General features: G+C 37.8%; 1 protein-coding gene across 2 annotated transcripts in view; it reads left to right on the plus strand.

Moving 5' to 3' along the window:
• Nucleotides 1–13,195, plus strand: part of POLR3B (RNA polymerase III subunit B) — a 115,995-nt gene that overhangs the window by 62,254 nt on the left and 40,546 nt on the right. For both annotated transcript variants that reach the window (XM_086401144.1, XM_086401143.1), the window contains one exon: nucleotides 5,640–5,767. In XM_086401144.1, the coding sequence (XP_086257270.1) occupies nucleotides 5,640–5,767 (128 nt within the window). The remainder of the gene's footprint in view (nucleotides 1–5,639; nucleotides 5,768–13,195) is intronic.

A 13,195-nucleotide genomic window follows, 5' to 3' on the forward strand; every position in this document is an offset into this window, starting at 1 on the left:
ACCCCTGAGCTGCCAGGGAAGCCTCCATCATGGTTACTCAAGCCCAAAACCTCAGTTTCAGCTTTGCCTCCTCTTCTGCCCTGCACCCACATCTAATCACTTAACACACTATGTGGGCTTTCCAAGTATACTCAGAATTTGAGCTCTCCTTCACATATTGCCCTATGGGAGGCCACTGCCATTGCTTGTCTGGACCGTTGCAAAAGGCATCTGACTAGGTTTGCACCTGTTCTTACATAGTCTGTTCTTCAAGGATCAGAATGCTCTCGTGACTGCTCTTCTCAACCCCTTCCCCCACCCCCAAACCCACCACCACCTCCCAGTGGCTTCCCCTGTCCCTCTGCAGTCCTTGCAGAGGCCTTCACGTTACTACACTGAACCTGTGCCGCTGTGTCATCTCCTCCCTCGATCTGCTCTGACCACGCTGGCCTCGTCTTCATGTTCCTGCCCCAAGCCCTCTGCCTGGAATGCTCTCAACTACATGCCTGGCTCACTGCTTCACATTCTCCAGGTCTTCACTCAGGCACCACCTTCTCAGCGAGTTTTCCTGACCACCCTATTTAAAGTAGAAACCCTTCCTCAGTCCACCCCTGTTCACGACTTTATTTTTCTAGTGCTTAAATCTTAAAATCTGTAAAATGTGCATTTTATTGATGCATCTGTGTGTTGTCTATCTCCCTCCAGTAGAAGCTTCATGAAGGCAGGGATTTTGTCTGTTTTGTTTACTGCTACAAGTTCAGTTCAATTCAGTCGCTTAGTCGTGTCCAACTCTTTGCGACCCCGTGGACTGCAGCATGCCAGGCCTCCCTGTCCATCACAAACTCCTGGAGTTTACTCAAACTCGTGTCCATTGAGTTGGTGATGCCATCCAACCATCTGATCATCTGTCGTCCCCTTTCTCCTTCCACCTTCAATATTTCCCAGCATCAGGGTCTTTTCAAATGAGTCAGTTCTTCACATCAGGTGGCCAAAGTATTAGAGTTTCAGCTTCAGCATCAGTTGGAACATTTAATTGGAATAGATATTCCTTTAGGATGATTTCCTTTAGCATGGACTGATTGGATCTCCCTGCAGTCCAAAGGACTCTTAAGAGTCTTCTCTAACACCACAGTTCAAAAGCATCAGTTCTTCAGCACTCAGCTTTCTTTATAGTCCAACTCTCACATCCATACATGACTACTAGAAAAACCATAGCTTTGACTAGATGGACCTTTTTCGGCAAAGTAATGTCTCTGCTTTTTAATAAACTATCTAGGTTGGTCATAACTTTTCTTCCAAGGAGCAAGTGTCTTTTAATTTCATAGCTGCTCTCACCATCTGCAGTGATTTTGGAGCTGAAAAAAATAAAGTCTGTCACTGTTTCCCCATCTGTTTGCCTTGAAGTGATGGGACCAGATGCCATGATGTTAGTTTTCTGAATGTTGAGTTTTAGGCCAACTTTTTCACTCTTCTCTTTCACTTTCATCAAGAGACTCTTTAGTTCTTTGCTTTCTACCAAAAGTGTGGTGTCATTTACATATGTGAGGTTATTGATATTTCAATCTTGATTCCAGCTTGTGCTTTATCCAGCCCAGCATTTTTCATGATATACTCTGCATATAAGTTAAATAAGCAGGGTGACAGTATACAGCCTTGACATACTCCTTTCCCGATATGGAACCAGTCTGTTGTTCCCTGTCTAGTTCTAACTGTTGCTTCTTGACTTGCATACAGATTTCTTAGGAGGCAGGTAGATCAGGTGGTCTGGTATTCCTGTCTCTTGAAGAATTTTCCAACAGTTGATTGTGATCCACACAGTCAAAGGCTTTGGTGTAGTCAATAAAACAGAAATAGATGTTTTTCTGGAAGTCTCTTGCTTTTTCAGTGATCCAACGGATATTGACAATTTGATCTCTGGTTCCTCTGCCTTTTCTAAATCCAGCTTGAACATCTAGAAGTTCATGGTTCACATACTGTTGAATCCTGGCTTGGAGAATTTTGAGCAGTACTTTACTAGCGTGTGAGATGAGTGCAATTGTGTGGTAGTTTGAGCATTCTTTGGCATTGCCTTTCTTTGGGATTGGAATGAAAACTGACCTTTTCCAGTCCTGTGGCCACTGCTGAGCTTTCCAAATTTGCTGGCATATTGAGTGTAGCACTTTCACAGTATCATCTCTTAGGATTTGAAATAGCTCAACTGGAATTCCATCACCTCCACTAGCTTTGTTCATAGTGATGCTTCCTAAGGCTCATTTGACTTTGCATTCCAGGATGTCTGGCTCTAGGAGAGTGATCACACCATCGTGATTACCTGGGTCTTGAAGATCTTTTTTGTATAGTTCTTCTGTGTATTCTTGCCACCTCTGCTTAATATCTTCTGCTTCTGTTCTGTCCATACCATTTCTGTCCTTTATTGTGCCCATCTTTGCATGAAAAGTTCCCTTGGTGTCTCTAATTTCTTGAAGAGATCTCTAGTCTTTCCTATTCTGTTATTTTCCTTTATTTCTTTTCGTTGATCCCAGAGGAGGGCTTTCTTATCTCTCCTTGCTATTCTTTGGAACTCTGCATTCAAATCTTTTCTTTTCTCCTTTGCCTTTGACTTCTCTTCTTTTCATAGCTGTTTGTAAGGCCTCCTCAGAACCATTTTGCCTTTTGCGTTTCTTTTTCTTGGGGATGGTCTTGATCACTGTCTCCTGTTCAGTGTCACAAATCTCCCTCTGCAAAGGAAAATGATTATCAGTATCACCCAACACCAAGTTATCCCATACATAAAATTAATTTTACTTTAAAAATAAGAAAAAAAGTAGTGTAAATTCATACTTAGGATATTTATTAAAATGTAGAAGTGTGTAAAGTAATTCCCCATCCCACCAAACTCCACCCTCCAGAAGTAGCCAGTGCTAATGGTTTAATATGTACTCTTCTAGATTTTTTTTAGGTAAATGCAAACATACATACATGGTTACAATTATTTTCAGCATCTTGATTTTTTAACTCAACATTATTAACATTATCATCCTGGATATTTTTCCACATGAATGTATGTGTATATATTTATACATATAAATATTTTAATTGCTTTTGATTATGTTGTCTGTACATAAGTACCTTATTTAATTTGCTCCACTATTGATGACAATTTAGGCTATTTCTGGACAGGGAGGCCTGGCGTGCTGCGATTCATGGGGTCGCAAAGAGTCGGACACGACTGAGCGACTGATCTGATCTGATCTCTGAGGCTATTTCTAATTTTTTCACTATTGCAAGCAACGGGTCAGTTATTCTTAATTTGAGCTAAATTTAATGCCCTTATGCACAGTGAACAGTAAATCTCCTGTTTCCTCTTTAGGATAGAAGCTTAGAGTGGTTATAATTTTGAATAATATTGAATGATAAGGTGTTACACAAAAACCCGAGTAAATTTTTGGCCAATCCTATAAAATTCCTTTCTGTTTTGTAAAATTCAAATCCAGACTGAATGTTTGGACTTTCATATAATCTTCTATATGTTCTTGTCATGAAAAAAGAGGAAACTCAGATCTTTACCTTCTTCATTTTCAGCTTATCCCAATTTTTCCATCAGAAAAAGTAAAGTTTTTTGGATTGGTCAAATTGGCCATCATATTAAATATAAACAGAACAGTACCTTTTAACAAACTGTTTCATTCTTGGTTATAAAATGTTTCTATAAGCTGTTTTTCTATCAAAAAAACAAAAAGAAAGAAAACAAAACCTAGAGCCATTTTCCTTTCTGCTGACAAAGACCTAAAGTGTCTGAGAGGATTGGGGTTCTGCGAGGTTGTGAGGTCAGAACTGTATTCTTCAAAACCAAAGACTGCATGGAAAGCATGCTCTCTAACCAAACGAGGGACAAAATTCAGTACACATTTTTTGAAAAATAAATAGATGGATAACTGGATAAGTGGGAGATCCTTGCCATGTACATTGCAACTAATTCTCCATGATGTGTTGGGTTATCTTGGAAATCACTTCTCTTCAGAAGTACTGTAAACTATTGAAATTACAATTAAGGTTGTGCTTCAGAAACACTCAAGGAAAGGACAGAGGGTCATTGGAGACCACAGGTCCTGGATGTGAGATGTTTCATCAAGACCTAAAAACAGTCTAGCTGCCCTTTCCCATTGCAGTATCTCAGTTGCCTTATCATTTAACCAAAACTGAGCTTTATGCAAAATTATATTATGAAAGTAATCAAGATTCTGACACTTACTAGACAAAGTCTTACTTTGTGGCCAGTATCTAGAACTGAGCTGTCTAGTAAAAATATAATGCAAGTCACCATATAACTTTTAAGTTTTCTCATAGCCGCATTAAAGAAGTAAAACAGAAACAGATGAAATTAATTTTAATAATTTTATTTAACCCAGTGTATCTGAAAGATTATATCAACATGTAATCATTATAAAAATATTGAGATATTTTACATTTTTTTCCTACTAAGTCTTATCTGGTGTATAGTTATCCATATCACAATTTGGAGGCTAAATTTTCATTGGAAATACTTGATCTGATTTCAAAAGATTTACAATTGAAAAGGTAAATTAATACATTTAAGTGATTACAAGCATAACTAAAAGATTTAAAATAACTGATTAAAAATTCAGCTTCTCAGCTACACTATTTGAACCTTTCAAGTGCTCAACAGCCATGTTTAGCTAGTGGTTACAGTATTGATCCCCTGGTGGCTCAGATGGTGAAGAATCTGCCAGCAGTGCAGGAGACCCAGGTTCAATCCCTGAGTCAGGAAGATCCCCTGGAGAAGGGCATGGCAGCCCACTCCAGTATTCTTGCCTAGATAATTCCATGGTCAGAGGAGCCTGCTGGGGGTACAGTCCATGGGGCCGCAAAGACTCGTAGACTACTGAGTAACTAACACTTTAACTTTTCACTTCACGTCTTAGTAATTGTTCTTAAAGGGGACATATTCCTCTCTCTAAGATGATAATACAACTTTTTTCATTGATATAAGTTAGAAAAGTGGGAGAAACCAGGCTACTCATCCACGTAGATATATTTTTTTTTAATTTTTAAAAAAACTTATTGAAGTATGTGTGTCAGTTGCTCAGTTGTGTCCGACTCTTTGTGACGCTATGGACTGTAGCCCACCAGGCTCCTCTGTCCATGGAATTCTCCAGGCAAGAATTCCAGAATGGGTTGCCATTTCTTTTGCAAGTGAAGTATAGTTGATGTACAATGTTGTGCCATGTAGATATTTTTGATACCGCATTTCTATGTGCTTAATATAGTCATTTCTTAAAAAGTGTTAGTTATTATTAGTATGTAATAATGTTTTATTTTTTATATAGGCATTCTATATTGTCTCCCTTCTCTTGTATTGCTTCATATAATAAAGTTGCATGTTTTAGTTTCACTGAAAAAAATAATTTGCTTTATTAGATTTTATTTATGTATGGGTTTTTTCCTATCAGCTTTACTAGCATCAAATTTTATTGAGGTTTTATTATTATATAAATTCATTATATATGTTTTATATATAGATTTTAAAATATATTTATGTAAACTTAAATTTTATTGTCTAGATCCCTCTGGGGCCTGGATAGTAATATTTTTTATACCCTTAAAGAGATATTATTTTGTACTTGGAACCTGAGACATCTGCTTCTTAATTAACTTGATAGAGATACCACCCACCTGGAGATTGAACCTTTCACTCTTCTCGGAGTCTGTGCTGGCCTGATCCCGTACCCTCATCACAACCAGTCCCCAAGAAACACGTATCAGTGTGCCATGGGGAAACAAGCCATGGGTAAGAATTCCTTCTTGAACTTGGTTCTAAATACTTGGATGAATACTTATACCTTTACTCGTGTTTCACTAGTATTGCATGTTTGGCCGAGTCAGATGTTGCTGACACACATGAGTGTTACCAAACCCAGGAGGCTGTGGAATTCTGCAGCGCTTGCAAGTCATGTCTAATGCCTAAACAAAAATGGAGAAAACCTCTCTGAACTTGTTCCCTTGGCCAAACAAAAGGATACATAATAACTATCACAGAATAACAAGGTAGTAAATATAAAGAGAAAAGCCCTATATCAATGTAAGTTATTAACCAGGAGAGCTGGAAGAAAGAGCAGTGAAAACTCGAGGTAGAAAGAGGAGAGTGGAAAGCAATAGGGATAAAGAGCTATAGTATTGATTAGAATGTACTTAGTTATTGTCTGGATGACCGTCACTGAGCCCGTTATATCCACACAGTTGCTCCTGTAGCTCCTGAAACATTCAGTATGTGTCACATGGTTTCCTGAATTTGTGTTTCTTTTTACTTTTCTTTCCTTTCATTCATTCATTGATTATTTATCATCCATAACATTTATTGAACATCAACAATAAACCAGACAGGAGTACTGGAACCTGAAAATACAGAGATGACAGAGTTCTGCCCTCAATGAGTTCACAGTCTAGTAAGAGAGAACAATAAATATACCAGGAATTGGATATATTCTGATAAACGCTGTGGTAGACTGATAGCTAGCATCTAAGGGAGTAGGAGCAGAAAGAACACCTAAGGTTAGAGAGTGGATTGTTTCTGGAGACTAGAACTGAACTGAGTCTTGAGGACTCTTGAGTATTTCTCACAGGTATGAGTGCGTGGGGAAGTCTTGGTACATACTTTGATTCAGCTGTTCTGTATCGTGTTTGCTATATAGTATGGGCAGAGAGGCATGCTGGAGAGATGCCCTATGTGTAGGAGTTTGGATTTTTGTCTTGAAGAGAATACAGAGGATACTGGCAAAAAAAAAAAAAAAAAAAAAAGTTTTGCTTATAAGCCTTTTTTTTTTTTTTTAATATTTTTTAAAACTCATTTAAATCCTAATAAGTTTAATAAATTTTTTTTCATCCATGTCTATGACATCAATATGACTTGTCATCTCTGATTTAAAGTATGCTACAAGGAGGTTCATAAAGAAACCGTAAAAGGTTTTTGCTTTGCCTTTGGGTAACAACTGGAATGCAGTTAGCCTCTCAGTTACTGATAATTAGCTTGACAATTAAGGAATTCTGTTTCTGCTATGGATAAAGAGTATGCATGTCTTTTCGAGTTTTTATATTGCCCTTTGGTTGGCCACAAAGAAATAAGAAGCATGTTGTCCTGCTACCATTTACCTGAATGATGTAATGCCTGGACAGTTGAGAATAATTCCCAGTGGGAAAATCTAAACAGCGGCTCATCAATTTAGCGTTTCCCATTCATCCTCCGCAGCAGTGTAGGCTGAGTTCTCGCTTGTGCTTCTGACTTGCTAACAAGTTGAAATATACAGTACTGAATCCTGTGTGTCCTGAAAGGGCTATCACTTCTATTGGGTTTACCAAACCATTTTGTTTCATGATGTGAATCCCAGCTGAAACAATACACCTTTTGTGTAGAACCTTCAGCAGAATTAACGGAAGACTAATCACTTCATCGCGAATGCCACTCTTTAGTGTGTTTGAAGATTGAAACAGAAAGGGCTGTATCTCTCACCACTTGGCAAATCTTTTTGTTTTTGTAAATAAGCGACTCAAACGAAATAATATTTTTATTTTTGTAACTTCTCTTCCTACCAAAAAAGAAAAAAAAAAGCCTTTATTTTGTAGCCCTGAGTACCTAAAACGTTTGGCCAGTTACCACACACAGTTAAGCAGGATCAGTGTGTACAGAAAGCCAATTCAGTGTCTGTAGAGTTCTTTTGTAGTTTTCTGTGTGAAGGTTTTTTTTTTCGTTTTGTTTTGAGTGTCATTTGCAATTCATTGTCTGTGTTTTCTGAGGTTGGTGTATTCAGCTGCTCTGACCCTGGGTCCTGCACATTTAGCTCCTTGGATACAATCCTCTGACGTGACTGCTGACGCTAGGAAGACAAAAGCCGCTGAATATCTTAAGTAATAATAATTAAAAAAAAAAAGCCTTTGTTACTGTTTGTTATTATAAAACACCTGACTGGAAAGAAAAGCCATGAGATAAAAGTAATATTTAAAGTTGGCACACGAGAAGGCCACCTTGCTCTGTGGGCACTGAAATAGCTGCAGAAGTATTGAGCGAGGTCTATAGGAAAACTGGCAAAAGGAGAGAGGGCAGCAGAGGGAGACCAGAGCAGAGACCCAGTTCTGAAGCAAACCCAGCTCTCTGAGTTGGACTTCTCAAGTCATTTTAATTCCATGCTGTCTTGACAGCTAGTAACTAAAATAAAACTATCCCATTTTAGGTATCAGCCACTGCTTAACACTGTATACAGTTCAGAAATTCTGTGTGGATTTTCTTTTTTTTTTTTTCGGATGAAAAATTATACAGTCACTTTTTGTGATTCCTTATATATCCTCCCAGTGTCTGTGTGGATTTTATAACAGAATATTTTAGTTGCTCTTCATCTGTTAGTCCATGTGGAAAGTGAAAGACATTATCCCAGAATTAATTCACTAAATACTCTAACCAACCTGGAAATTGACTATATGCCATTTACCACTAACCCCTCCCATTCAACAGTGAGAAAATAAAAGTCATATTCTGTCACTAAGAAGGAGACCAAGACAGCACAGACCACAGAGACTTGAGAGCCTTACCTTGTATATAAGACAGGGCTGACTTGAATGCAGCCTAAAACACCAGCAGAGGGTGTTTCTTAAATCTAAGGCTCTTTAAATTATTCGTGAAGTTCAGGGCTCCACACAGCGTGTTACTGAGCTACTGGGAGGCCTCCCTGCCGTGCCTGTGGCTCTGTTGTGACGTGGTTCAGAGCGCGAAGTCAGGTCGGCGTGCGTGGAGGTGGCAGGGTCTTCAGGTCACCCAGTGCTGCAAGTGAAGGCTGTCTGAGGGGGCCGCGTTGTCTGCTCCCCCCGGCACCCGACGCCAAGTTCACATGAGTCACGCTTTCATATCCTGCCCATTTTATTAGTTGGCACGCCTCTAGTAGAAGCCTTTCTCCCATTTAAAAGGACCTTTTGGTCACTGTCAGCTCAATTAATGAATATGCATCACATCCCTCCTCCAGCCCCCGCTGCTTCTCACCGCCCCTTCCTCCTTCAGCTCTAAACTGCTTGGACTTTTTTAAAGTTCGGCGTTAATGCAGCTTCTGTTTTTGTTTTTGTTTTTGACTGAGTCTGTTCCTAAGAGGGTAGTTCCTTCTCTTATATCCCCCACTTTACAGTAGGATGGCATGTACTAGAAATAGGCTGGAGGATTTAAAAATACTAGGAACACATAATGTACACATAAAAACTCATAAAATGTGGCTTCATTCTACATCTCTTCTTCTCTCGTTTTCTGTTTGAATTTTTTTTTAAGACAATTTTTTTTAATCCATTTGGGGATACAAAGTGAAAAGATGTCTTGACCAAATTATCCATGGTAATTCTCTTTTAGAATTCCGTTGGTTAAAAAAGACATACTCATTGTAGCTATTGTAGGTGTAAGCTTGTGTGACAGTTCTGAGACTAGAATGTTTATAATGAGGTACAGTTCCGTATGTAGGGTTAGAGTTGGAGGTAGAGTGGGCAGTCTTGCAGGATGATGAGTATGTATTTTTACTGCTAGTATTGTTAATATTAGTCATAATGAATGTTGCCACTCATTGAATATCCAACTGATTTATGTACATTTCTTCATTTAACATATTAATAATAATAGTCCTGTCAGATATAATACATACCTCTTTGTTTCTGACAAGGAAATTGAATTCCAGTTTGGTTGAGTAACTCTTAAGAGATTACTTTATGTCTTCTATATAGTGATCTTTGTAAAACTTACTAAAATTTTTCTCAGCTGAAACTAACTTCTTTCCTCACTTTTCTGGTTCACCATGGATCATGATGAAGGTAGACTGTAAATTATAAACTCCCTTGAGGACAGGGACTACGTCTGCTATTTATCACTGCATCTCTGGGGCCTAGCCGAGTACCAGCTTAGTAGCTACTTAATAAATGTCTCAACAATGAATGAATCTTTGAGCACATTAAAATTGTTAAGAAATCAGATGCAGATTTTTAAAAGTTTTTGAAATGAAGAACTACATTGGAGGACTTTACAACCCAGTGCTTAGACTTACAATAAAGCCATAGTAAGGAAGACAGCATGATGTTGGCATAAGGGTAGGCATGTAGATCAGTGGAACAGAATCCAGAAACAGAGTCACACTTTTATGAGCAATTGATTTTCAATGACTATATCAGGGTAATTCAGAGGAAAGGAAAATCTTTTCAACAAAATAAAATATCTGAGTATCTATATAGAAAAACATGAATGTCAGCTCCTACCTCATACCATACAAAAAGTTAATACAAAATGAATCACACCCCTAAATGTAAGAGCTGAAACTGTAAAACTTATAGAAGGAAACTTAAGCAAAAATCTTTGTGACCTCCAATGATGTAAGAGTTCTTAGAACACAAAAAGGACAAACTATAAAAAATGAAAATTTTAGTAAATTGGATTTTCTCAAGTTATACTTCTTCTCTTTGAAGGATGTTGTTAAGAATATGAAAGACAGGGACTTCCCTGGTGGTCCTGTGGTTAAGACTTAGCACTTCCACTGCAGGGAACATGGGTTCAGTCCCTGGTTGGGAATGAAGATTATGCATGCTACTAGATGTGACCAAAAAAAAAAAAAAAAATATATATATATATATATATATATGAAAGACAGCATTAAGCCACAGAATGGAAGGAAGTATTTTCAGTATATCTGATAGAGGATTTGTGTCCAGAATACATACAAAGAACTCTTGGGTAATAAGACAACTCAGAAGATGGGGGCCAGGGGAAAACTCAAGACATTTCACAAAGAGTAACAGGAATAACCAATACACTCATGAAAATATGTTCAACGTTATTAGTCATCAGGTAAATGTAAATTTCTGTAAGATGTGACTGCACACTCATTAGAACGAAGCAGATGAAAAAGATTTGACATTTGTGAAGCAGCCAAAATGCTCACACACTGCTGGTGAAAATGTAAAACAGTAAAATCACTTTGGAAAATGCTAAAATTATTCTATAAAGTTAACCATACTCTCAGCAAACAACACAGAAACTCCAGTCCTGTGTATTTATCCAAGAGAAATGAGTAACAAAGATGTGTGCATCAATGTTCATAGCAACTTTATTCACAGTAGCCCAAAACTGGAAACATCTCAACTGTCCATCAGCAGGTGAATGGATAGACAAAATGTATATTGGAATAGTACTCAGCAATAAAAAAGAATGAATTCTGTTACACACAGACATGTGGATGCATCTCAGAATCATGCTAAATGAAAGAAGCAACTCAGGAGTACATTTACTATATGATTCCATTTATATATAAAATTATAGAAAATGCAAACTGAAACTGTACTGATAAACAGATCCTTGGTTGCCTGAGGCCAGGGACAGGATCATCTGTAAGTATTGGAAATGTTCTGGATCTTAATTGTGGTAGTGGTTTCACAGATTCATGTATCTGTCAGAACTCATCACCTTGTACACTTTAAATGGGTGAAATTTATTGTAATTCCATAATATATACAATTAAATAAAAAGAGCTTGGGTGAAGGAAGATGGAAAAATTAGTTAAATATATACAACTTTATTTTTCTCAATATACCTTTTCTAAGTTGTGTTCATCCTTACTTTTTTTCCTTTTGTCTTAAAAAACGTTTTCACTGTTTTTAACCTACATATACATACCATGTTATGCCAATTTGTGACTCCTTAAGAAAGTTTTGATCAAGAAAATAAGACTTTGTAAGAAAGATTATGTCCTGGGTAGTGAGCAAATAAATTCATTGGAGACTGTTTTTATAGCAAAATGGGCCAGTAGAAGGAGAATTCAGCTTATAGATATTCTATTAGTTATTATGTACATGCAGTGCCCTTCTTAAGGAAGCTGGAAATACTGATAGAGCTGTCCTAGTTTGAGCATATGCTTCACCCTGGGTTAATGTTATAATTTCTACATGACATTTTCTCCAAAAAACTTACTTATTGATAAAAATAGCTAGGCAGTCATTCATAATTTGTATAAAAATTATGGGGTGTGGTGGCATTTGAGAATTTTAGAACATAGAAGTCATAGTTTATAAATCATATTTTAACCTACGCACCCATCGCCAGTGCTGCTAGAGATGTGTATACATGAATCGGCCTACAAGTTCTTTCAAAAGTCTTTAAGGAACATTTTCTGATGAGATCATAAGCCCCAAACTTTTGCTAAACCGTTTAGCTGTTCCTCCGTTCCACAGTGGGTTGCGATGCCCCAGAGTTACGCTCTGGGCCGAGTAGCACAGGTTTATAGCAGGATGCCATCTCTGTCACCCTTGTTTACAAGTGCAGCTGGCTCTGCGTCTCTGCTGCATGGTAACACTCGGCTCAGGTCTCAGAGGGCACGTTTGGCAGCCTGGTGGGACTTTGCCTGAACCGTTGTCTCTGGTGGGTAAAGTATACAGTTGAAGCTGAAATCTCAACATAAATTTGAATTGATTTCATGTAAAAGGATGAACTTACTATCATGAATTTTACTGTAGTCTGAGCAGCAGCAATTTTATTTGTAAGGCCATAAGTGATCTATTATCAGGTATCCTGCCCAGTCTATTAGTTGGCACTAAAATAACAGTAATTGGGGATTTTTACTGTGAACTTGAGAAAAAGTTCATGCAGTTTAGTTTAGCTATTGGTTTTCAGCTGAATCTTGATAAATTTTCTAGAGATTTAAGCACAAATATGTACCTTCATAAAAAGTATATTGAAATTCTTCCATTTCATTTACTTGACATTTATTGAGCATTGGTAATAAGCCTAGCAATGTACTAGGCACTTGTTTCTTTAGTGTCCTACGGATTTCATTAAAGCCCAACCATCAAGGAGTACTATATCATTTTTGCTGCCTGAATAGGTTGTTTCCATCTCTATATTGAAATCACCATTGATTTAATGAGATGAGTAAGAGAAAAAGGAAAAGGAAACAAATAATTGAGTGTTATATCTGCTCACATTAAAGCTTAACTCCATTAAATGACATGTCAGCAGCTTAGAGGTGTGTGGGTATTGCAGACGTGCCGCTGCAGGGAAAAGAAGAGATACTTGGGAAAAGTTAAAGAGGTCCAGAAACCTGCACTCAAGCTCAACAGTAGGGCAAACGTGGATTTCCCAGTTTTAAGGTCTCTGAGTAGGAGCAATTGTGTGTTCACAAGCCCCGGAGACCGAAAGCCTTTTTGTTGAATCGATCTT

Source organism: Bos grunniens, chromosome 5 (assembly GCF_055505025.1).
Source record: "Bos grunniens cultivar Pamir isolate PY7600 chromosome 5, Bosgru_T2T1.0, whole genome shotgun sequence".
Taxonomy (NCBI): domain Eukaryota; kingdom Metazoa; phylum Chordata; class Mammalia; order Artiodactyla; family Bovidae; genus Bos; species Bos grunniens.